At 51.7% G+C, this 24,344-nt stretch overlaps 1 protein-coding gene across 1 annotated transcript in view; it reads left to right on the plus strand.

Annotated features, from left to right (window-relative positions):
• The window catches only part of ZBTB16 (zinc finger and BTB domain containing 16), a 184,505-nt gene that overhangs the window by 76,406 nt on the left and 83,755 nt on the right, over positions 1-24,344 (plus strand). Inside the window, exon 3 of the mRNA XM_039229242.1 lies at positions 20,133-20,230. Within this exon, the coding sequence (XP_039085173.1) occupies positions 20,133-20,230 (98 nt within the window). The remainder of the gene's footprint in view (positions 1-20,132; positions 20,231-24,344) is intronic.

Here is a 24,344-nt window from a genome sequence, read left to right on the forward strand (position 1 = left end):
GCATTTTGTGGTGGTTATTTACCACTGGTTGGAGAGGGACGGTGCTCTGTGTAAGGCCACCCAGGAGCAGCTATAGACATGGGGTCTCTTGCCTCCATAAAGGGAGGGGCTCATGAGCTCATAGATCACAGATCTGTCCATAGGCTGTCAGAGTCAGAAAGACCATCCTCGTTTGACACATGGGGAAACGGGCTTCGGGAACTCATGTGGTCTGTGCAAGATCTCACGAGTTTGTGACCCTCCGAGAGCTTTTCTCCCTAGTGGCTTTGGAACGGGCCAAGATTCTTGTCTTTCTCGTATTGTCAGCATGGGGGCTGGGGGTGAATTGTGTGGTAGTTACAGAGATCAGAGTTCCAGGGTTAGAGATGAATGAAACTAATCATCAGGTAGAACGTTGCCAGTTCACAGGTTTGGTTTGGGGCGTTTTACTCCCAGTCATGGGTCTCCTAAGGATGCCTTTGTCTTAGGCGTCTTTAGTTTTATTTTTAAGATTCAAGTGTAGATTTAACTGAAGGGCATCAGTCTCCTTGAAGGTCGGGCTGGTGAGTCTCTGGGCTTTATGACAGCTCTTAACTGTCCTCTCTCCTGCTCCCCAGATCTCCACAATTGCCCCATGTCCTATGTGGCATTTCTTCTCTGGAAGTCTTTACACATTTCTAGGCGATCTGTCTGTAATGCTTGAATACGTTTATTCCTGGATGCATAGAAGGCCCAGGGACCTCCCAGACCTTCGGCCTCTTAGAAGGTTAAACTGTTATGGAGACAGACACTGCACCTGGATCTTCTTTATTTCTTATGTGCTGGGGTGACCTTTGGGGTACATTGTTCAGGAGACCAACCATTATCTACCATTTGAAGTCTGCTGCTCTCATCTCTCTACCAAAAGAGAAATGAAACCTCATTGTCATGATTAAGGTCACAGCCACCAGCCTGTTAAAGAAGCCCTTGCAGCCCACTCCCTGCTCCTCTTCTCCCCCGTTGTCCTGTCCTCTCCAAGATGCAGGTGTCTTGGGAAGGAAAGAGAGCTTGAGTAAGCGAGAAAAGTGGGCAGGCTGCCCGTAGAACTTTCCATCTCTCAGCCTCACCGGAGAAGGGACTTGGCCACATGGGTACACTGAATGTGGATACACACGGGTACACACACAATGTGGATGTTCAGATAGCAATGAAGTATTGATATGACTAGATCTGAGGATTTCCAGGCCATGACATGTCCAGATCCTTCCAGGCCCCAGCCTGGTAGAAAGAGGCCTGGAGATTTCTGGCAGGACAGTTAGCATGTGAGTTAGACTGTGTCTTCTGGAAGGGCTGCGGAGTACCCTGTCCACCCTGTTATAGTTTATCTCATTAAGGTGGACCGTGTCCTTGTCTTTGGGCAGAGAGAAGGGTGGAGTCTGTGGAGGAAACAGTGTAGTGGTGCCGATGGAGAACTAGTCCATTGGAAGTTCTGAGACCACGATGGAGTGCCCTTCCTCCTTCAGTGGATGGTGCAGAGTTGGGGGAAGGGCCCGCCTGGCGGCTCTGAGCACTTTCCGCTGTTTTGGTGATGAGCGTGGCCAGTCCCATGCTCTGCATTGGCGAGAGGTCGGCTGGGGATGGCTCGGGTGAGCACTGCTCTCCTGGGAGCTCTTAAAGCCGGCATCGGGCAGGGCATCCTGGTGGCTCGGTCGGTTACTCATCCAACCCTTGGTTTTGGCTTGGGTCATGATCTCACAGTTGGTGAGACTGAGCCCCATGTTGGGCTCTGCGCCAAGAGCACAGAGCCTGCTTGGGATTCTCTCTCTCCCTCTCTCTCTGGCTCTCCCTTGCTCATGCTCTCTCTCAAAATAAATAAACGTAAAAAGGAAAGGGAAGAAGACAGCGAACGAGGAAGTGGCCTGTTGGGTGGCTTGGGGAGTGGCCTGTCAGGGACCGGGAGGTATTGATAGGCCGGCCCACCTGTGGCCCTCTTTCCCAGATGGAAAGGAAAGCAGGTGGCATGGGAGAGCAGGGGATGGCTCTTAGACCACTGGGTTTTAACCGGAGGGTTTCCATTTTAGAGGAAAGCCGGCCATGTGATTGAAGAGTACGTAGGCTTAGCGTTTCTAGTTTGACAGACTTAGATGTTTGCGGTAAAGCAGGAGGGGATGTAAGAGCTGCAGGAGGGACACGTGGGGGCTTGCTGTCCCAGACAGCAATAAACCTTGGATGGAGAAGGGGCTATTTTCTGCTTTGTTGCTTGGAGCCCACATTCGCAACTTCCAGCATCTTCAGCTGGCACTTAGCCCTTCCTCTCCCCCGTTCCTGTCGTGTGTTACTGGCTTGCGCTGGTTTTTCATCTTTTACATGCATACGTGTTGGGTTTCCTACTAGGTTTTAAGGTCCTTGAGGGTACAGCCTGTGTATTACATTTCTTTGCACCTTTCCACGGTGGCTGACACCATGCCTTGCATTTAGTAGGCAATAAATATTTGTCAGCTCGAATGAATGGAACCGCGGCTCCCTGTTTCCTTCCTCTTAGGGGAGCTCCTTGCTCATACCCCCACTGTCTTATTCCTCACCTGTCTTTTCCGCCCAGTTTTCTGTCTCAAATCAAGGTGGAGCCAACCTCTTCCTCCTCCATAGGTGGTTCTGTGAGGATTTATAAGATGAAAAGCATGGAGCACAAGTGACATGTGGGAATGAGGCCCTAGAATATGGAGGCCACACGTCTACTTCTTCTAGGCTGTTTCTTTGATCTGTGGACCTCCCAATGCTCACTGGTCAAGCTGTTCCCGGGGAAGGGGGCCTCCCTGCGACCCCCGGGCTCCTCACAACTGCCTGCGTGTCTCCAGTTACTATTTTTATCGCCCTTCCCGGCCCGCTCCAAGGATCCTCTGTGAGCCAGCTCTGCCTGCCTCTTCTGTACGATTGTTTCAGCTTTATTTGGAAGCTGGAAGCCTCGTTTTACTGTAATAGTTCCTGAAAGATTTTCTAAATGGAACTTGCACATTTTCGTCTGCCCTCCAACTTTTCAGATATTAGACAAATCTCTCTAAGAGATTTCCCCTGTTTTTCCTTTTTTTGGCCCCCCTCCCTTCTTTCTCACCAGACACCAGCCGTTCGCTCAGCCAGATGGTGAGAGAAGGGGTGTGCTGTGGGTCCACTGCCTGGTCGTCCACGTGCGTGAAGTAAGGGATTCTTAGAGAGGGTGGCACTTCCTGGCCGGCCTCTTCTTGCTTTGTTGACATTCAGCTATGGAGCAAGACCGAGCACCCTGGCAAGTGACCAGACACAGAGTGGGTGGCAGGAAGGCGCCGTCACCCTGCTGTCCCTGCGTGGAATCCACTTGTCTGTGAATGGGAGGCTGTGGGGGAAGTCAGGGAGGGTCTGGCCAGTGTCCAAGGCCAGATGTCCTTCGGTGCCGTATGTCATGAAGAAAGGACGGTCCTCGCCGGCTTCTGGAGTGTGGCCGACCTCTGCTCTGGAGCCACCACTGTCTTTATGTCCCCTACCCCCACCCCACCCCCGCTGGGGACCTGTGACGGCTCTCTGTGTGCCTGCTCTGGACCCCACCTTCTCCCGTCCTAGTGCTAACTCCTAACTGGGCTAAACTCCTTTCATGGACTCCACAGTACCCAGCTCAGCTCCCACTCACCCGTCCCTAGCCCGGCCCCCTACCCCACCATGTGCAGGAACGATGCTTTTCTAGTGCCTGTTACACCCTCATCTGAAGTGCCTTTTCCTCTGCCTGCTTGATTCTTGGTGTCTTTTTTTTTTTTTTTTTTAGTTTTTATTAAAATTATTTATTTATTTATTTAGAAAGAGACGGGGGAGGGCCAGAGGGAGAGAGGGAGAATCCTAAGCAGGCTCCATGCTGTCAGCGCAGAGCCCGATGCGAGGCTCGAACCCACGAACCATGAGATCATGACCTGAGTCGAAATCAAGAGTCAGACGCTTAACCGACTGAGCCACCCAGACGCCCTGATCCTTGGTGTCTTCGGAGCCCAGCCTCGAACCCACTTTCTCAGGGAGGCCTCTGGGTCTCTGATTCCCATGGACTCAGCGTGTGGCGATCATAGTCAGGACCTACCACTTGTGTGCGCGGGTTAAGAACTAGTTTATGTTCTGTTGTGTATCATCTGTTCTCTTTAGGTGGTAAGTTTTCAGGGGCAGGTTATTGTCCTGTGCTGCTCTGGTATCACCCACTGGGCCAAGCAAACACCAAACTGATTTTCAACCTGTCTCGGCTCCTGAGGGAGAAAGGGGACCTGCGTGTTCTTGCCCCCCTCTGACCGCGTTGCGTTGGTGACCTGCTCAGGGTGACAAAGGGAAAGAAGGAACGCTGTGGCTCCTCCACAGTGCATCGTTTTTTCCATCAGCATCCTCGTGAGTAGACGTTGGCCTCTTGAATCGGGGAGACGTGGCTGCCGGTAGCAGACAGAGGCAGCGGCTCGCTTGAGCTCCTTCATGGTCACGTGTACTCCACAGAGCCAGGCACCGGGGCTGGTCAATAGATTCAGGCACTTTGCTCTGACTTCTCTCTGCCTGGACTCTCTTGGGAGCACAGAAGTGTGCACAGGGGTGTTGGCATTTTGTTTCGGAAGGCTGGCCCAACCACCGTCTCTGGACAGCTCTTCGTTCTCTGTGTGGTACTTGTACACTTGCCTCTGTCCCTCCTTTTCCACGGTCCTCAGGTGCCCTGAGCCTTCCGTTCCCAGCTGGCCCCACGGTACCAAGGAGGGGGTCTGGCGGCTGCTTAATGACCGCGGTGAGGCCGGCCTGTGTCTCAGGGCTCTGCACAACCCAGACCGCTGCGTGAGCCTGCAGCTCACCCCGCACGCTCCTCCACCTGACCTCTGGAGAGGACTGCGCCGGGCTCCCGCGGGCTGGCCCGGCACGGCTGGTTCCTGATGGCAGGTCTTAGCGCGTGCGGTGCCCCCATTACACGGAAATCCCTCTCCTCCGAGGCCTCTCCGTCTTCAGTATTCCCTGACATGGGTAGATAGAGCCCCCCAGAGCCCGCAAAGTCCCAAGGGACCAGCCAGTCTCACCATGTCCTCAGGCCGCCGCCAGCCACACCGCCCGCTTCTGACTCACTCTCTTCTGTGCACTTGCACTTGACTGCTTGTTGCCGCGTTGGCCCATCCCTACATCCTCCTTTCAAGATTCTTCCTCTGTCTCTTCCTCACCAGCCTGGTCGTGAACTGGCCAGGCGGCGACAGGGTTCGTCTTTCTTGTTCAGCCTTACGCTAGCTGATACTGGTTTAAGACACTGTGTTCTTAAGGCTGTGTTTAGTCTTTTACGTGCACAATGTCATTTTCCTGCCCTCTGAGGTAACAATTTTATCACCCCCCCCCCGCCCCGACAGATGAGGAAACTGAGGCTTACAGAGCCCCAGTGTCTTAAAGCTACTGAGGGGTAAAGCTGGAATTTGCAGTCAGGATCGGCGTCAGCATCTGAGTTGTTAAACTTTTGGGCTCTATGAACTTGGTTTATGTCAGGCTCTGCCTCTTACAAGCTTTATGGCTTCTGGCAGGTTGTTTACTTCTTTGTGCCTCCGTTTCTCCTTTTTTAAAGAAAATCTTTTAATGTTTATTTTAGAGAGAGACAGAGACAGAGGTGAGCAGGGGAGGGGCAGAGAGAGAGGGAGACACAGAATCCAAAGCAGGCTCCAGGCTCTGAGCTGTCAGCACAGAGCCTGACGTGGGACTGGAACTCACAAACGGGAAGATCGTGTCCTGAGCCGAAGTCGGACGCTTAACTGACTGAGCCACTCAAGTGCCCCAGTTTCTTCTTTTTTTAAAAAATATTTTTATTCTACATGGCCCAACTAGGTTAGAGACATGCTCGCTCGCTCTTCCTTCCTTCCTTCCTTCCTTCCTTCCTTCCTTCCTTCCTTCCTTCCTTCCTTCCTTCCTTCCTTCTTTCTTTTCTTTTCTTTTCTTTTCTTTTCTTTTCTTTTCTTTTCTTTTCTTTTCTTTTCTTTTCTTTTCTTTTCTTTTCTTTTCTTTTCTTTTCTTTCTGAGTGTGGGCTGGGGAGAAGGGGAGAGGGGCAGAGGAAGAGAGAGAGAGTATCTCAAGCAGGCTCCATGCTCAGCACAGAGCCCAACACAGGGCTCGATCCCACGACTCTGGGATCATGACCTGAGCCAAAATCAAGAGTTGAATGCTTAGCTGACTGAGCCACCCTGGCACCCCCATGCCTCAGTTTCTGTCTCAGCAAAACAGAATAAAAATAAAGGCCTCCTAGGGTTGTTCTGAGGACTGGATGAAGTGATGCATCAAAATGCATAGTGCCTCAGATAGGTCTAGGAGTCTTCTAACGCTTTTGCATTAATCGACATCATTTTAATATTGTCTTTGGCATTACTGTTACTAATTCTCGTGTCTCCAGCATCATCTTAGCACCCAAGACAATGTTGTGCCCATGGCTCGTGTCCAGGAAACTCTCCGCCAACGAATGAGAAGGTGCTTGACATCCAGAACCAACTCGGTGACAGTCCTCGGTGTGAGGTTGTCTTTGTGGCAGATGCGATTGTGAGGTCGCCTTGGCTAGGGTGCCGTGTTGGCCGGTCCTCGCCATGGTGGCCAGGGGATGAGGCGGTGTGGGGTGGCTGGGGTGAATCAGCAGCCTAGAACCTTCCTGTTGCCTAAAAACTTTTTTCCTTCCCACCCCCTTCCCTAGAAGCTCTGAGCCCTGCCAAGCCTGTGCACAAGCCTTGAAATGACAAAGTACCCTTTAGTTAATTGCACAACGGATTGCCTAGAGTTAAAAGTTCTGATTTATATGACTATAGCTCTAACTGCTCAATAACACAGGCCTGTAATCTACTTTCATTTCAAACAGAACGGTGATTTATAGGGCAGCATGCCGCTTTAGCTCAGAAATGAGGTGTTCAACATATGCTCTGTTGACATAAATTTGGAATTTATCGCTGTTGTCAAAACTGCCTGTTGGACAAAGGTGGGTATTAAGGCAATAAATGACTCAGAATAGTTTTCTGTCACATTTCCTAACCATTGTATTCAGTCTATTTGAGGGAAAAATATATACTTAAAAGTAATCAAATGTCCAAAATCCATGCATCTTGTTTTGAATGGTGAGAAGGGGGGATGCGGAGTGGGGGATGTAGGGACATGAGGGGGTGGGGGTGGGGTGGCGTGGATGTGGGGGGGAGTGTTGGTGAGGAGAAAGCTTTTCATGAAGTTATGGCCCATTTTAAAAAGATTCCACTTTGTTTCCTCTCCCCCATCCCCATTAGGAGGGGGGCTTTCCTTTCTCATTTACGAAGAGGGGGAGGAAAATGAAAGCTCATTAAATAAAAATAGTAAAGGACGTTTTTATGTGTGGGCTTAAAGCCAGCAATGTCAGAGAGGAGTTAGTGAGTGGCGCTGTGAGGGAGGCAGAGCGGGATCTGGTTTATGGGGAAATAAAGCCCCTGGCTGGTGTTGGCCCTGTGCTGCCTCGGTGAGCACGGGGGCGCGTCCACCTTCCCTCCACGGGCTCCCATGGCCACGTGCATGCTCGGCCGGCTGGGGACAGCGAGGAGCAGTTGGGTGCCAGGCTGGCCGGACGCGGGACGCTGGACGCTGTTTGTGCAGGTCCTGACCCATGCATGACCTGCAGCGTGGCCAAGATGCACACGCCCACCCACTGGCCCAAAACCTGCCTTGAGCGCCCACCAGTGCTATGCCTTTGCTGGCCTTGACAGTGCAGAGAGATGAGGCCAGGCTTGCTTTTGGGTACTTGTGCATGTACTCCGAGAGACGGACACGCAAGCAGGTGCAGCCTGAGTGCCGTTGGTGCAGCAGTAGACACAGGTCAAAAGATAGGGGTAACGTGGACCAGCTTTGGGGGCCGAAGGGCCATGGGGGTTCCCATGCCTGGTGAGATGTCTCTTTGAGGTGATCAGGGCTCTGGAGGGAAAATACAGGCAAAAAAATGCACCAGCGACAGGCCTTTTAAAAAAGATGTACAGTGCTGTGGTCAGGTGATTACCACCGTGCGTGTCAGCCTGGCTTTCTGTGTTGGAAGAGGGAGCCCAGAGTCCCCGTGCATGGAGGTTGCCACCCCTGTGGTGCGTGTGGTCGTAGCATTGTATGAGCCCAGGGCACCGGGCAGGTAGCACAGAAGATCCAGCAGGTGCGGTCAGGGTCAGGTTCCAGAATCTCCCTTCTCCATCCTCTTGTAAGACAGCGTAGCCTACGGTAAGCGTGCATCTCGGCCAGGTGGAAAGGACACACGCACGTCCAGAGAGCCGACCGCACCCTGGCCATCGTTGGGCCCGGGGTGGCTGGCATTCGGCATTTCCCGCACGCCGTGCCCGGCTCGGCTCCCAAATCAGGAGCCCGCGGAGCCGCCTGCGAATCCTCCCCGTGACGAGAAGGCCCAGCAGGGGAGAGGATACGTGTCTGTTGCTTTTATTTTATTTTGCCCTTTATCTCCATGCCCACACGCTCGGAGCGTCTCGGCATTGATAAATGTGTGCTCTCACACATACGCACGCACACCGCCCCCTCTCTCTTGCTCACGTGCGTGCCACACACACACACACACACTCCCTCCCTCGCACACTGGGTGCGGACACCAGTTGTCAGCCTCCTCTGTGTGGCTCGCCTCCCTTTGCCACCAAACCCTGTCCTTTTCACACAAAGCTCCCTGTTGGGAAAACTCATAATTTTTACACCACACGGTCTTGACTGGCCATTGCTGGAATTACTGTCTCTTTGAAGTGCTTTCTGCTGGGGCATTTACAGGCCGTTTTAATTACCTGCAGCTTGCGAAGGGCCTTGCTCTGTCCCGGCCTTTGTTTGTTTGTTCTTTGCAAGGAGTCTGTGCAGAAAGGAATACGGCTGCCTTCTTTTTACAAAGGAAGGCAAGGGGGGAAGAGAAGTTTGGGGAGCCCTTAACAAAATTTGTCCCCGAAGCCTGCTCCAGGACCCTGCCCCCCATCCCCCAGCAAGCTCAGGAAGGGAAGCCAGCGCTTGCTCTCGGCTTGCCCATGTTCTTAGTTGTTTCCAGCTCTGTGGGTCTCCCTCCTGGGTTTACCTGCAACATTTTTGTTAGTGTGTGTGTGTGTGTGTGTGTGTGTGTGTGTGTGTGTGTTTTGGTTTTCAGTATTATTAAATACATTTCCAAGCTTCTTGTCACAGACAGCAGGGCTGTCAAATAGAGCTCCCCTCGCTGTCGACCAAATCAAAGTCAGCTGCTGCTGAGCTGGGATCCTGCTCCTAGTTTTTCATCTAAATCTGTTTAAGAAGCGCGTGTTATTAAATTTTTGAGCCCGGACACGGGGTGGAGGCTAGGGGCTGAAATCACATGCGAAGGCCGAAGGTAGTGCCCGCTTGGAGCTGTGTGGTGCTTTCCTTTCCTTGTCTTAATTTTTCATTCGATTCTCTCTCCCTGGAATGAGCTAAATATAAATAGCCTTCTTTAGGATTTCTGTTCAACACAAGTGTGGCATGTCACGTCTGCAGATGAAGATGCCAGTTTACCAGAGGAGCCTTGGAAGTTTATTCCCTTCTCTGCTGGCTTCGACAGCAGAAGGAATCCTCATTCATTGATTCCTTTAGTCCAAAAATGCACTGAGAAATCAGAACCTTCGTACATTGCCGAGGGGAATGTAAAATCGCGTGGCTGCCTTAGAAGACAGTCTGGCAGTTAAAGGGTTAAAAACAGAGGTACCAGATGACCCAACAGTTCCATTGCAGGCAGGTGAAGTGAAGGTGGAAACCTACCTCCAAATATAAAACTTGGAAGCAAATAAGCCACGTTATTCATAGTAGCCAAAAGGCAGAAACAATGTCTATTGACCAATGAATGGACATATTAAATGTGGTATTCTGTGCAGTGGAATGTTATTTTGCGATAAAGAGGAAGGAAGCGCTGATAAATGTTACTACATGGATGAATCTTGAAAATATCACGCTAAGTGAATTCTTTCGGACATGAAAGGCCAGCCACATACTGTGTGGTTCTGTTTATATGAAATGTTCAGAATAAGCAAATCCATAGAGGGAGATAGTAGATTAGTGGTTGCCAGAGACGGGGGCGGGGGGAACAGTGAGGGGCAATGGGGAGTGACCGCTAATAGGTACAGGGTTTCTTTCTGGGGTGATGAAAATGTTCTGGAAGTAGATAGTGGTGAGTCGCACGGTTCAGTGAATGGACTAAAACCATCAAATGGTGTACTTTAAAAGAGTGAATTTTATGGCATGTGGATAATATCTCAAAAAAGCTGGTTCTGGAAAACAGATGCATTGAAGGCCTTCGTTGTACCAGGCATGGTGCCAGACGTTGAGGACGCCGTGGATGGTGGTCTCTCCTCGCAGGTGGTACGCAGTCCAGGAGAGGCGAGGGGCACTGGTAGAAAACCCAGTATGTACCTGAAAGTTGTGTGAAGTTCTGGAAAGGAAAGCAGTCAAGTGCAGCAATGCAGGGGAGTGTTGACGATTAGCCCACCTCGATGGGGCACCATTCAAGCGCGGTCCTACTTTTCCAGAATTGGTCACACACAGTAGGTTATTAACAGATGGAGAGTAAGCTAGCGAGCATCAAGGGATGAGGGCGGTGTGCCTTCCCTGCGTTCTTCTCTGTAGGAAGTTATAGAGTTGTTTTGAGACCCCGCCCCTCTGTGGACCCTGGGTGCCATCGTTTGGCCTCTCTTCTTGCTTCCCTCTGACTAGGGTCTGGTGAATCTCAGTGTGCTCTTAGGGTCTCCTTTCTTGCTGGTGGTTTTCCTGTGCCTTTCACCTGGAGGCTCTGCGAGAACGTTCTGGGCAGGATGGATAGACTCTCTGCAGGTGGGTAAATGTGAATGTCGATCCTGAGGTCAGAAGTCTGGAGACATCCCCCTGCTCCCATGTGGGAGAGTAAGTCACTTGGCCTCAGTTTCCTCATCCACAAATTGGGCGGCACCTTCTTCTTCAGTCACAGGATGGTTCAAATGACCCTCAGCATCCCTTTCAAAGTCAGATGCGATCTACAAATGCATTAGTGTTATTCTTAGGAAACCTCAAGTGACTAGGTTCGTTTTTACATTTTTCTGGAAGAAAAAGGAATCCGCCAAAGAGGTGGATATCTATGTGTGTTTTTGGTTTTGTTGGCCGCTTCCACCATTAAAAGGACAGTGACTTCCGCAATGTGATTTGGTGTCCGTACAGGTTCCTCTGCCCAATGTCTTACCTAGTGTTCATAACCGATGTTGAGAATGGCAGCTCTAACAGCTCAGAACGCTCATAGAGAAGTAATTTGATTTTCAGTGTACTAAAGCAGAAAGAATGAGGCAATATACATTAAGGAGGTTTTCAGAGGGCTTTAATTCAGAAGGAACTTTCTTAGGCCCTTAATAAGCCTCGGTTAATTTCCACAGTCTCTGAGGGTCTGTGGCTGGTCTGTGGGATGTGAAGGTAGCATTTTGGCTTCATGGCTGAAGTGAGAGTGTGTTAAAATGAGCCTAGATTACCAGGAGACAACGCTGCCTCCCCACACCCAGGAGATAGAGGAAGATAAGGGAGGAATTTGTAGCTGTTTGAAAACAGTTTTCCGAGAAATTGGCTCTTCGTGCTGGTTAAGATGAAAGCCTCTGATGGGTATGAGAGAGGAAAACACAAAGCGCCTGCCCGTCCAGAACCATGGTTCATTTCCCTTCTAGGGCCTTTTAGGATACGGAGAGAATATTTGGGATTTATTTTTGTTTTCCTTGGGCTGACGTCACCAAGCGTGCATCCTGGTGCCCTGTTTGGGGTTTGGAAAAAGCTCTAAAAAGCTGTAAATCTCAAGGCATTCTAGTATTTTTCCTCTTCCCTTTTCAAAAAGCACAACTTTTCAGGTTTCTTTCAGAAAGAAAGAAAGAAAACTACAAAAGTGTGTATTGATTCGTTTCCCTCAGATCTTAACTGCCGAGGCTGTAATACCTTGCTTACACCTGCCAGGTTTTTGTGCAGTTTTGCAACATCTCCTTAATCCAGTGCGCATAAATAGAACATTTCAATCATATTTGGCTACCAGGGACTCCGCAGATAAGCACGCTAAGACCTTGTTGAATAAGACCGTGTTGAAAGAGACTGTATGAGATTGTGTGTGATAAGATCATCCTGTAGCCCGGCGCACAAATGAAAAACTTTTGTTCTTGGCGAAATTTGTTGGTGAAGATATTTCACGTAAATGACTTCCGAGGACTCAGTCTTCTAAAACAAAGGCCCGCGTTACGTAACGGCCTGAAGCTCAGGCCTCCTGGTGCTCAGCCTTCAACGAGCATTTGCTGCAGGGAGATTAGCATGCCCCTTTGTCATTTCTGACATGGTATTTTAACACCCGCACGGGCAGCCTTATCAGAAAGCACTGTACTCGGTGTGGTTATGGCCGTGGGGAACGCCGTTCTCCTTCCCTTCGTTTCCCAGGCTCAGAACAGCTCCTTCCACGTTTTAGTGCACTCCGTGCACAACGCATGGTCTTCTAAGAACCCCACGGAGGCCTTCTCTTTTGGACAATAGAGACAGCTGTTCGTGTGTGTGTGTGTGTGTGTGTGGAAAGTGTTTTGTGTCTTTTTTGTTGGTGTTGTTACCTCTTTTTCTTCTTGAATTACCCTTCATGTTGGTTTGTTCATTCATTCAAACCAAAAATGTCGTGTCCTTCCTGTGTTCTGGGCTCAATGATGGAGGCTGGGGGATGAATTGGGGATGGGTGCTTCATGAAGGTGGTTATGATTTGGTGAGCATAGGCCCCTGTCGGCCCGTGGCCTTTCAGTGCGTCAGCCTGATTAGAAAGGACCTAAGAAATCCTCTAACTCAACCGTTGCGTTATCGCAGAGGGCGTAAAGCGGAATCTGCAGAGGCTGAGTGGTTTGACTGAGGTCATTTGATGGTTCCCAGCAGAGCAGGAGTGAACACTGGGTCTCCTACCCCCTCCACCCCGAACAGTGTTTCAGCCAGTGTGTTACTCTTTTATTCTAGATCCTTGAGAAAACATGCCTTCTTTGCTATTGTCTCCCTCTCCCTTTAAAAAGCCCCAAAGCAGCCAAATGGCCGCCATTTTCCAGAGCTCCCCTGGCCCGGGTTCCCAGGAGAGGGCACGCTCTGTGGGTCCTGTACCCTCTCATCCTGTGGCGCGGAAGGCGTTAACTAGCCCTCTGTTCATTCTGGGTTGTTTTTTTTAATCTGTTGCTTGGAATCCTTGCCTTTTATTGGTATATTTACTTTATGGCATACATAAAGAGCTATATTAAAAAATAAATTGTGTTGTAAAAGCATTCGGTAATGTTTATTAATATTGACTAGTCAGGGAGCAAGGAACTCTATTGCTACAAGGATAATTTGTGGTAATACCAGCTACCCATTCACAGCTTGTCAAATGACTGTCTAATCTCAACATTAAAAAAAAAGTGGGTAAAAGGATAATTTCCCTCATGCCTTGAGAAAATGAAAGTGACCGACTCCCCCGTCAAGACGAGAACCATTCTTTCTCCCCCACCCCCAGCCCGGGACCCACAGGCCTCCTCTGTGACTCCAGGCAGTCCCAGGGCTGGGTTTCAGTGGTCAGGTATCCCTTTGTCTGGTTGGTGCCTGCTTCCCTAGCAGTAGCTTCATAGATACCTGTGTCCTGTCCTCAGAGAGCTTCTAGCTTTGACGAACTTCGACATGGCTTGTTCCCTAAGGAGAATGATACTGGATGTGACTATTGACCCACTCGGACGGAGTGTGTCACTGATGGTCGCAGTAAGAGACATTCCCTTGGGACAAGATGATGTTAGCCTTAGAAGAACATTCCCTGAGCATCCCAGTTATGGGTTAGGGTGGAGGCCTTCAGTAGAGCAGGCTCTGTTCACAGCACCCCTTCCCCACAGAAGGACATGTATAGAAAGTTCAGGAGATTGGACTGAATATGGAAACACCTTGAAATCTCCCCGGAAGTTGCTTTTGGGAGTAAATTCCTGATAGCCTGATAACTCTTCACTCACGCCTTCTTAAAATCGGAGCCCAGAATGCTTTGGCTGTTTGGTCTTCCTCTTGCCATTTGAATTAAAGGTCAGTGGACATTGGAGGTGTGTTTTGAACTTAAGAGTCTTAGAGAAAGAAACAGGCCTGTTGCCAAAGTATATAAGCTCTTTCCTCTTCCTTCCCTTTGTTCTGTTTCTTCTTGGAGAGGTGAGTAAGACCAGGGTGAGGTTCTTGGACCACGGGGCTTAGGACTCATTTGTTGCTTTTGAGACTGAGAGCCTTGGCAGAGCTCTGTGAAGGGACCCGCCTTGACCCTTGCCCATGTGGGGACAGGGGTCCCCATGACTTGCCCGCTGGCCAAGTCCTGCTCAGGGAGAAGAAGGAGCGGGAGTTTTGGTGGTGGCTGGGTTCCCATGATCAGAAGAGGATCTTGGAGAATATTGGTTCCCATGTGGGCAGCAGGCTTTGAGAGAAGAGGCTCATTTAGGATCTGACTCTCAGAATCTCCTGTCTCATCCTTGCCTGTCTTGAGTACCCCTTAGAAGCACTGAATAGGTCAAGTTGATGGTCATGGGATCAGAAAGCAAAAGCCCCAGGCTTCAGGGTGGCTTCTGCATGTGGAACCGCTCAGACCAAGGAGAGGGTGAGTTGTTGGAAAGACCGTGAGGGCCACACTGGCCAGAGCTGAGTGTTGTTCAGGACATGGGATCACTTAAACTGAGAACAAGAAAAGCGTGACCTTAAAAAAGTCCTTATAGGATGGATTCCCCACCTTCTTTTCCAAATATGGGCAGTTCCTTCCCATTCACTTTCCCCACGGACAAGCTCAAGTTCTCACTGCCGTTCTACCCAGCAAAACTCACAGCTCAGGCACTTACACATCCTCAGGAGGAGAGGGAGGGAGGGAGGGAGGGAGTGTAGCTCCTGGGTTATGGCAACTGAATGCCCTCTCTAAACCTTCCTGTTGGTCTGCTTTGACTGCTTCTGTCTCTGGCCAAAGGAACTTGGGAAGAAATGGAACGTGGGCATTGCTGAGCTTGGAGCCTCCCTTCAGGCCCTCTCCTTGCAGTCTTCCTGTGACCCTTGGCTCTGTCACATAGGGATGGGCTGAGCTCTTCCTGCAGAGAGTAGACGCAGAAGGTGCTCTTAGGGAGCACTGTACAGTCAGCTGTGTGTGGAGGGGAGGATGGAGTGTGGAATGGGTCTCCTTGCTGCCACTCATTCTGCTCTTGTGTTCTAGGTATACAGGGGAGATGAAGGCTCATCTTGAGAATAAAGGGTTGCTCTGAAGCTCAGGCTTTGTGTGGCTGTGAAATAGGCATTGGCCTTCCTTGTGTGGACTTTGGGAGCCACAGGAGAGTTCAGCCCTGGGTTGGAGGTGTCCACGAAGCTCTTGGGCTTGGAATACTGTTAAAGATGAGAGGAGGGATGCCTTGACCCCATCTTAGATGGAGGAACTTCTTTAGCAGCATTGAGCAAACTCCTCCTAAAACTAGAGTTGAGCAGTCGGTTGAGCATCCGACTTCAACCCAGGTCATGATCTCACTGCTTGTAAGTTCAAGCCCCACGTCAGGCTCTGTGCTGACAGCTCAGAGCCCGGAACCTGCTTCAGATTCTGTGTCCATCTCTCTGTACCTCCCCTGCTCACTCTCTGTCTCTGTCTCTCTCTCAAATATAAAATAAAAAAACATTAAAAAAAAATTAAAAATAAAACTAGACCCTTTGGAGAAAAGGAAAAATCAATATGGCTTCTACTGTTATGTAGCTTATAATCCAAAGCAGACAAAATCTGTGACTTGTCAGGCTTCCAATAGCACAGAGATGGCTCGATGTACCTCACTAGCTTGGTTTGAGTGGCGAGGGTTATGTGGTTGAGAATCAGTGAGAAGGAATGGGCCTTTCTCTCTAGTTACTTGTTAAAAGATTCAGATTTGCTTAGCTCTAATTTCTCATAATGATTCAGCTCTCTTGAGAAAACAGCTAGAAACCTGCCAAAGGTTAATTTTTTCGTTGTCTTTTTGGACATAATTGAAAATCTGTTACATTCAAGATGGGTTTGCCCAGTGGGCCAATTGTGGGCCGCGCTGGGACAGCACTACCGCTGGGGGGGGCCGGGGAGGGCGTGGCGGGGGCCTGAAGCGTGACGGGGAGATGGGTCCTCCAGCAAGCATGGAATAGAGGTGTTGGGGCCATGCTGAAACTGGGTTGCTTTCAAATCCGTGTTCAGCGGTGTTGCCGCTTCTCAAGGAGGTACCGTGAAACCGAAGGACAATGCAGACTCAAAGATGTCCCCAGCTGTCCTTCCTTCCTGTGCTGTGGTGGAGGCTGGTGACCTCAGATGGCCGTGAGCAGTTAGACCTTGTGAAAAGACAAGACCAGGCTGGGAAAATATGCACGTGTGGTGAAGAAGAGGGAGGTGGACAGAATTTCCATTTTCATCAGAATCACTTGCATAGTATGGTGGGGGCTGGGGAGGGTTGTGGTCTGCAGAGTGAGAGACTATGGGTTCATACAGATTTGCACTTGTGCTCAGAAGCCAGCTGGAATTCTATTTCCTCCGTGGTCATTCTGCAGACGGTACAGAGAGTCTGTCGGTAGCCAAGTCTCTTGAACACAGTCAGATTCTTCTCTGCCATTTCCTTTTTCAGTGGGTTGGAAGGGTTCGCCTTTCCCATTCCACATCCTTCCCTTGGTGTTCTGAACAGTAATGAAAGATAGGAGCAAACCAGTGCTGGGCTCCACTCAACTCCTAGGCTTGTAAAGTGCTCCCTTGTTCTCTTCTGAACGTTGTGTGCTTTGCCCTTGTCTCTCTGGCAGTGGGGCAGGACCTTTGTCCTTGTACTATGTGTGGATCACATGGATGCCACGTTCGCCTAGGGTAACCTGTGTGGGGCACTGAGTTAGTGGGTCAAGTACAGGGCAGTGTTCTTACCCCAAGGATCGGACAGGGTAGGACATCTGTGTCTCTGAAGGCCGAGAAATGCGTGGCAGCACAATGTTTCCAAAGAAAGGCTGCTGATGGGTTCCAGAAGTTTCTTTCACCGAAAAATAGACCACAAGTGAATAAAGGAAGAAACTCAGGTCATCTGGATTAGATGGTCTTAAAATGAGTAGATTTGGAAGTCGGGGGCTGATTTTTGCTTAGGCCCTCCCAGCCTTGACTGCCTAGGTATCATGGGGCATCACACAGTAGAGTGTGGTTGAGAGAATAGTAATAATGCCCCTTGGGGAAATTCCTTGGAAACTAGGTAAAATGATAGGAGTAAGATCTTTTTAATAATGTTTATTTATTTTGAGAGAGTGTGTGCACATGTGTGTGCTCTCTTGCATGCAAGCGGGAGAGGGGCACAGAAAATCCCAAACGGGCTTCTACTGTCAACGCAGAGCCCAACGTGGGGCTTGATCTCATGAACCACGAGATCATGACCTGAGCCAAAATCAAGAGTCAGACCCTTCACCGATTGAGCCACCTAGGCGCCCCATGAGTAAGATTTTTGAATGACAAAACTTTGGTTCCATAAGGGACGAAAGCCTTAGAAGTCCCCCCATCATTTCACAGGTGAAACAAATGCAGAGAGATTGGTATAGCATGATTTGTCCAAGGTCATAAAGCAAGTTGATGGCCGAGTCAGCCTGAGGAGCCAGGCCTTCTGGCTGCTGGCCTGGTGTCCTTCCTTACCCCTTGCTGCTATCTCTTCAGTAAAGGGCAAGAGCATACCACCTTTCACCATGCCAATCCAGTGGCCCAAGAAAGCCACTTTCGCCAGTTGCCAGGCAAATCCATTCATATTCAGAAATAAGGCAGTGGGGTTACCCAGAAGTGTTCATTGGGGTCGGAGGTTTGGTCTGGAACGTGTAGGAAGAAGAGGTGGGTCGGGATGCTTACTCTGATGGCGGCTGCTAATACCGGAAGACTGGTCACGCCAGTGTCCTTTTGGGAAACGTATCTAAATGGGTGCTGGCCCTCTGGTTAGCGCCCCCTGAGAGGTGGGCGGGCCCTCCTGGAAGGTGAGAAATCACGAGTGAAGACAAAGATGGAAATAAATGAGATGGAAACCCACGCCCTGCCCTCCATCACACATGACCACGAACGTGTGCAAGAGGTTCACTGACTGACCCATTTGTGAATGGGGCTTTTGCAGCTCCACAGAACACCTCTTAGAAAAGCAGACATTTGCCATGCCTGGGTGAGTGACAGGAATACTGTCTGTCATGTGTGTACATGCACACATACACGCTCAGCTGCCTGGGCACATGTTTAAAAACATGGTTGGCCCAGAATACCCTCAGGACATGTCCCAGTGTCCGGCATTGTGAAATCTATTTGGAGTTAAGAATGTTCAGTTAAAATGTTCTGTACTGTTACTATTTCTCAATTGGGGTGGATCGGCATGGCCAGGAGTAAAATAATATGGGGGTGGGGCGCACTACAGTATCAGGGATGAGGGTGTGTGTGTGTGTGTGTGTGCGTGTGTGCGTGCGTGTGATTGAGAAATTGTTTGTTGCTCTTGGCAAGGGAGTAAAGGGAAAGCGAGCAAACAAAACAGCATGATTGAGAAAGAGTTCTCTGAAGGGGACTGGGCGTGTGGACACACATGCCGTCTTCAAGCCACTGTGGCCCGTAGGCTGTGGCACTCGGGGGGCTCACCTGGGGGCCTGTGTGGTTTTGACCTTAACCACTGAGTTCTCGTTATGGGATTTGGAAGGTGGTGGCAGTGGGTGGCTCAGTTTACTGATCGTGATCTAGGCTCTGAGGCTCCGATCTGGGTGCTACTGACTTGGGTGTGTGATACTTCCCCTCCGCGCCTACGGTTTTGGGAGCATCAGTACCAGCAGTACTGGTGGCACTTTTTTACTGTGCCACTTTGATCACAGCTTTTATTGTGATGCCAGCCCATCACATCTGATGCAATAGGTTGTTGGCCCTAAGAGACCTGTATGCTCTACTCTCTGCCCCACCGCCATCAGCTCCTGCCTCTGGCTGCCATTCCCTGCTCTGTTCCGTAGGGCATGAAGGCTCAGAGATAGGGGTGGAGGTGGATCCCAGATCTGGCAGCAGCAAGTAAGGGCCTGAGAACAGGAGTGTGGGTGGGAAGAAAGTCAATGTTCGGGCCAGATGGCCCGCACACCAGCCAACAGCTCGGATCCTCGCCGGCCTGCGGCACATAGACCTTCCTCCCTGCGCTCAGCTCTTTGCTAGCATGCTCGCCCCCCTGCATCTTACCCTGCTCCACTGCTGGCCTCTGACAGAGGCAGAGGGGGCTCGGGAGAAAGGTCCAGGTTGGGATCGGGGCTCTGTTGCAGGTCGGGCCTCTGTCCGGTTGTTACCGGGACCTCTGTCTTCTCGGGGGTGATCCTTTGTGTCAGACCGACTCACAGAATGGCAATGTTGGTAAAATGAGGTGAGATGTGTGAATGCACCTGGAAAACCCAAATGGCCATTCCTCTCTGCACCATTCTACATTTGTAGGATGACCTGGTTTCTTGAACTCTTTCTGTTGGGGCTCAGCCTCTGGCCAAAAGAGAGAGAGGGAAGGCATCTTCTAAGCTGGGCCGTAGGGGAAGGACATGCACATTCAAGGCCTGTACACGTAGTTCTGAGAACAGCCAGATGCCCCAAGAGAGAGGTAGCTTTACTGTGTCCATGAAGCCATCAACTCGTGAATAAGCTTATTCAGAGCCCACTATGGGCCAGTCGCCGTAGCGGGAGCGGGGGTGGGGGAGAGAAAGGGTACAGATGCACCCCTCCTGAGCTCACGGTGTCGTGGGGGAGCCCGGCACGTGCACAACTGCAGCGCTGTGGGGGGCTGACATGATCGAGGTGAGCAGAGGCCCGGGGGCCTCCCAGGGAGCCCAGTGCTGGTCCAACAGTGAGCATTGTGTCTGACCGGCTGTCCGTGCTTCTTCCTTCTCACCCTGAAATTGGATCTGATTTTTCCCCCTTGGTCTGTATGCTGGTGGGTAAAGCAGTAGAAGTGCCCTGTTCTCTAGCTCTCGGACAAGATCAGGAATAGATTTCTTCCTCGGCAGTGGTCCCTGGGAAGAGGGGCGCGTGTGAGGCCGTCTGAGCACAGGGATATCTCCATCAGTGCCCATCTGTAGCACCCGTGCCTTCCATCTCCTCTCCCTGCTGCTCACCTCCTGGAGGGGTGTCCGCAGAGCCCCCAGGTGAGCGTGGGCCTCCTTCTGTCCAGCCAGAGCAGCCACAACCTATGTTTTCCTTTCCCTACAGGAAGCTGCACAGTGGGATGAAGACGTACGGGTGTGAACTCTGCGGAAAGCGGTTCCTGGATAGTTTGCGACTAAGAATGCACTTACTGGCTCATTCAGGTAGGCGACGCTGCCCTGATCGGCCCGTTCAAACACAGGCTACTGCCCCCGCTGTCTGCCTTCACCCTCCACTTAGAGCACGGATGTCCCCACTGCCAGCCGGAGCCTGTGGTCCACCGTGTCCGGGTTCAGGGAGCAGAGGGTCCGTCCTGACACAGTGACCGTCCGCACGAACCCGTGCTCTCTCGGGTTTCCTAGGGCGTGTTGTGTGTGTGTTCTCCCTTCCAAAGTCACACAACAGTCCGATTAGCACAACAGTTGTGGCGTTCGGTTCTCCTGACCGTTGGGTCCACGTTCCGCGGGAGCCTTTCGTTGAACGGATTAGGAACATAGTGCTGCTTGCATCGTGCTGTCTTTTGCACGTTAATTTTACCCAGTTCTAGCAGGGCTGGCTCTGTGGCTGTGGGGGGTTTTACCCGTGTTTAGGGCAAAGCTACTCTGTCCCCTGAAGCATGGAAACGGACTGGTGGCTGCTGTGCAGCGTTCCTGGCTCTGCTTGGTGGAGGGAAGGATATACCAGGTCTGATGGTGTTGCTTTGAGGCCAGGGTGGGAGGGGGGGTGCCCGGGTTCCGTTGCAGAGGCCTCCGGACTTCCCCGCCAGGGCCAGTGCTCTCTTCCTTGCCTTCCAACCTTAGGGTCACATTTTGGGGGAGAGGTGAGGCCACCTTCTTACTGTCAAGTGCAAGTGTGGACGTCGGCTCTCCTTGTCCCACATTGAGCCCAGCACCCAGCCCTGCAGCATTTGTGACATGAGCATGGGCTTTACAGTTAGGCAGATGTTCAGACCTCGTCTATACGGTGTGCCATGTGACCTGGGGCAGTTCTGTCTTCTGACCCCTGTTTTCTGCATCTGTAAAGTGCAGGTGTTGCCTAAGTCGTATTGTTGTCTTAAGGAATTGTGGGACAGAGTGTAGGTTGAAGGCATCTGTAGTAGGTGCCCTGGCACGTACGTGGTGTGTGGTAAATGCCAATTTTCCATGGCCCCGTCCTTTTTCCCACTTCGCCCCTGAAGCGTGTTCCCATCACCTTACCCCAGAAGCTCCTGGTCTGGCTGGCGGTTTGCAGTCTGTCCTCCCATGGCCCGGGTGGTCATATAAATGCTACTTGGTGCTTTTTATGCCTCAACTCGCCACAGTCTCTGCAGAGCCCGCGCGGCTCGGTGCCCATGGGATGTTATCTCCCTGGCCCTGAAGTCCCCTCCTAAAGTGCCCCAACCCCTTCTTGCTTTCCATTCTTCTCCCTTCTAGATCCAGCATGTCTATCTCAGCATGCGCCCTCCGTCCGCACATCTGTGTGTGCGCCGTTCTTCTCCCTGTGGGCTCGCCCACCCTCACCCCTTGCTGCACGGAACCATCCTCGCCCTGCCCACCCCCCCACACCTTGGCCTGGAATCCGGAGCCCACATACCCGTGTGTCTAGCAGCTGCTCGGCACTCGTGGGCCCTTTTTGTTCTGCTTTGTAAATTGCACCTTGTATCTTTTTGCCTCCCTTCAGTTGAGTAGGTTGTTTAGGGTTCAGTGTGGAGTTTCAAAGCCGTCTGCCAACCGGCTTGGCCACCCCCCAAGTGCAGAGTGTGGGTCTTCTGTTTTATGTGCTCCCCGCCGCGGGCCCCTGTGTGGTCTCCCAACAGCGCGGTGCTGGACACTTGCACGCGGGCGATACACGCTTCAGCCTGTGGTTACAGCTTCCTCGCCCACTCCGGAACTTGGCCCAGCGAGCATCCTTCCTCCCTACCCTTCCTTGAGTCCGGCGCGCTAGCCAGAGCCGGCTAGTTGTGGTTTGCTCTCTGTGCGCACTGACACAGCTTGCTCTCCGAGCCCTGCAGCTTTGTTCACCCTGTTCCCTGTGCTTGGAATAACCCTTCCCTGGCCTTGCCAGATCTTCTGAGGTCCCTTACGCAATGCCGTCCCCCACGCTTCCCCACCTTCAGCCAGGAGCAGTCCTGCCTTCTTCTGGATGCCTGCATTCCTTCATCTGAAGCTCTCTGGGCACAGCCTTCCTTCTTTGTGCTGTGGTCATTTATGGACTTGCCTTATCCCCCCTCCTTGGGAGTTCGAGACAGAAATTTGGAAACCTACCTCCTACCCATGTGATCGTGGGCAAGAAATGTGAGGTATTGGAGCCTCTGTATCCTCAACTGTGAGATGAGAGCACTTGACCCTGCCTTGGAGAAATTGGGAGGCTCACATCAGACCCTTAGCACTAGGTCTGACCCGGGATAGGCTCTCCATAAATACAGTTTCCCTCTCCCTTAGGTCTTCCGCTGGGCTGTGAGCTACTGGGGACGAGGTGTCCCCATGATGTGCAGACATTGGCTGGCACGTTACTGGAGTCAGTAGACGCTGGACGGATGCAAGAGTGCGGCCTGGGAGGCCGAAGAGTATGTCAGGGAAACTCCAGGTTCTGGGTCCGTCCTACAAAGCAGTGGTTTAGACTGTGACCCAGGGGTTCACCGGGGGGGCAGCCAGGAGCCCACCGGCCCGTATTAGCTGAATGCGGGCGAGCTAGTCTCTTCCGTGCTGGTGGCTCCAGTGGGAGCGGCAGAGAGGACAGGCACTGATCGTGCACTTGCTGCTGGGCCCGGAGCTCCCAGTTCAGACACAACGAGTGGCTTTGCACCACCCCCTCCCGGGCCAGCCGCTGCCTAGAGGTGGGCTCTCCTGTCCTCCCTGAGATGCCACTTTGGGTGGCAGATGTCCTGGCAGCTTTGGGAGCTGGGTCCTGTCTTCCCAGGCTTTCTTCTCCCTTCCCATCTTCCTCCACACCGCAGTCTGTGCCGAAGGACTTCTCTGAAACGCGCTTGCCAGTGCCCTTGGAAAAGGATCTGGTCGGGGGGCAGGGTAAGGGTCAAAGTAGTGCTTTCATTCACCTTTGCAGATAGCGCCTGGCCGGCTTAGATACTTCTCTGCTGCTCCTGTCCGTTGTCCCGCATACCTCCCCCCCTGCCCCCCCCAGTGCCAGGAGGTCTTGAAAATAAATAACAAGGGCTGAGAGAGGCTAGACCACTTCCTGAATCGTTCACACCCCCCGTGAAGCAGTGAAGGCCCCAGAGGAGGGGTGTGGAGGGCTGGGCCGGTGGTGCCAGGCCTCCTGTTGGCTCCCAGGGGCCCCGGCCGGGTTTTGCACGTTCTGATTCCTCTCCCCGTTGCACGATCACAAAACCCTGGGATGGTCTAGAGGAGACCTTGCTTAGAGGACTCGAGATTTTTCTTGCCGCCTGGTTTTGCAGGCTCCCTGTGGGGAGCCGACAGCGAGCACGGCCCCTGAGGGTTTGCAGTGCAGACCCACTTTACGGACCATCCCCGAGGGCTGGAGCCATACTGCAGAGCCTAGCAGAACAATAGATGCTCCCAGGCATTGGGGACCATTCCGAGGGGCAGGCCACCGAGAAGCCAGTCTGGGATCCAGGTGCGGGTCCCGTGCCCCCGCCTTGCCCTAAATGTGGTCGCTGCCCTCGGACCAGGCACATTCCTGCTGTTTTCTTGTGCTCAGCCGAGCCGAACGGTGCTCCTCGCTCACTTCCTTGCTGGGCGCGCTCGCTGCCCCCACCCCCTCTTGGCTAGCGTGGCCTGTGTTTGTTATTGTCGTTCTGGCAGCGGGCCAGGCCTGGCTGTGAGCCAGCCTTGTGGGTACAGTGTGTACAGTGAGTGCCGAGCCAAGTTTGTCATCATCCACGATTAATTTTTTTTTTTCTAATCTGGTAGGGGTGGGGCGAAGGAGGACGCAAGACAAAAGCTTCTCCGATGCTTGCGAGCAGGCCACACGGAATTCTGCGGAGATGTTATTTATGAAAGAATTCAACGCTCTTGCTTGCCCTTCCTTCTCGGCTCTTCCCCCTTCCTCACGTTGTCTTCCTCTCCTCTGCATTTCCCTATCTGCGGAAATCAGCCTGTAGGAGACCGACAACATGAGGTTTTATTTTCAGTGACTAGAATACTAAATTTACACTCCTAAATCAGTTTTCATTGTGTTGAAATCGACAATTTGTTTAATTAGAAGTTTGCCCTGTAGGAGGCTCTTGGAGAACTTCTCTCCCTCTCTCTGTCTCTCTCTCTCTTTCTCGTTTTTTTCCCCTTTCTTAAGACCCTAAATGGTAGTAGTGAATGTTCAGTT

Source organism: Hyaena hyaena, unplaced genomic scaffold (genome assembly GCF_003009895.1).
Source record: "Hyaena hyaena isolate Hyena2069 unplaced genomic scaffold, ASM300989v1 scaffold_36, whole genome shotgun sequence".
Taxonomy (NCBI): domain Eukaryota; kingdom Metazoa; phylum Chordata; class Mammalia; order Carnivora; family Hyaenidae; genus Hyaena; species Hyaena hyaena.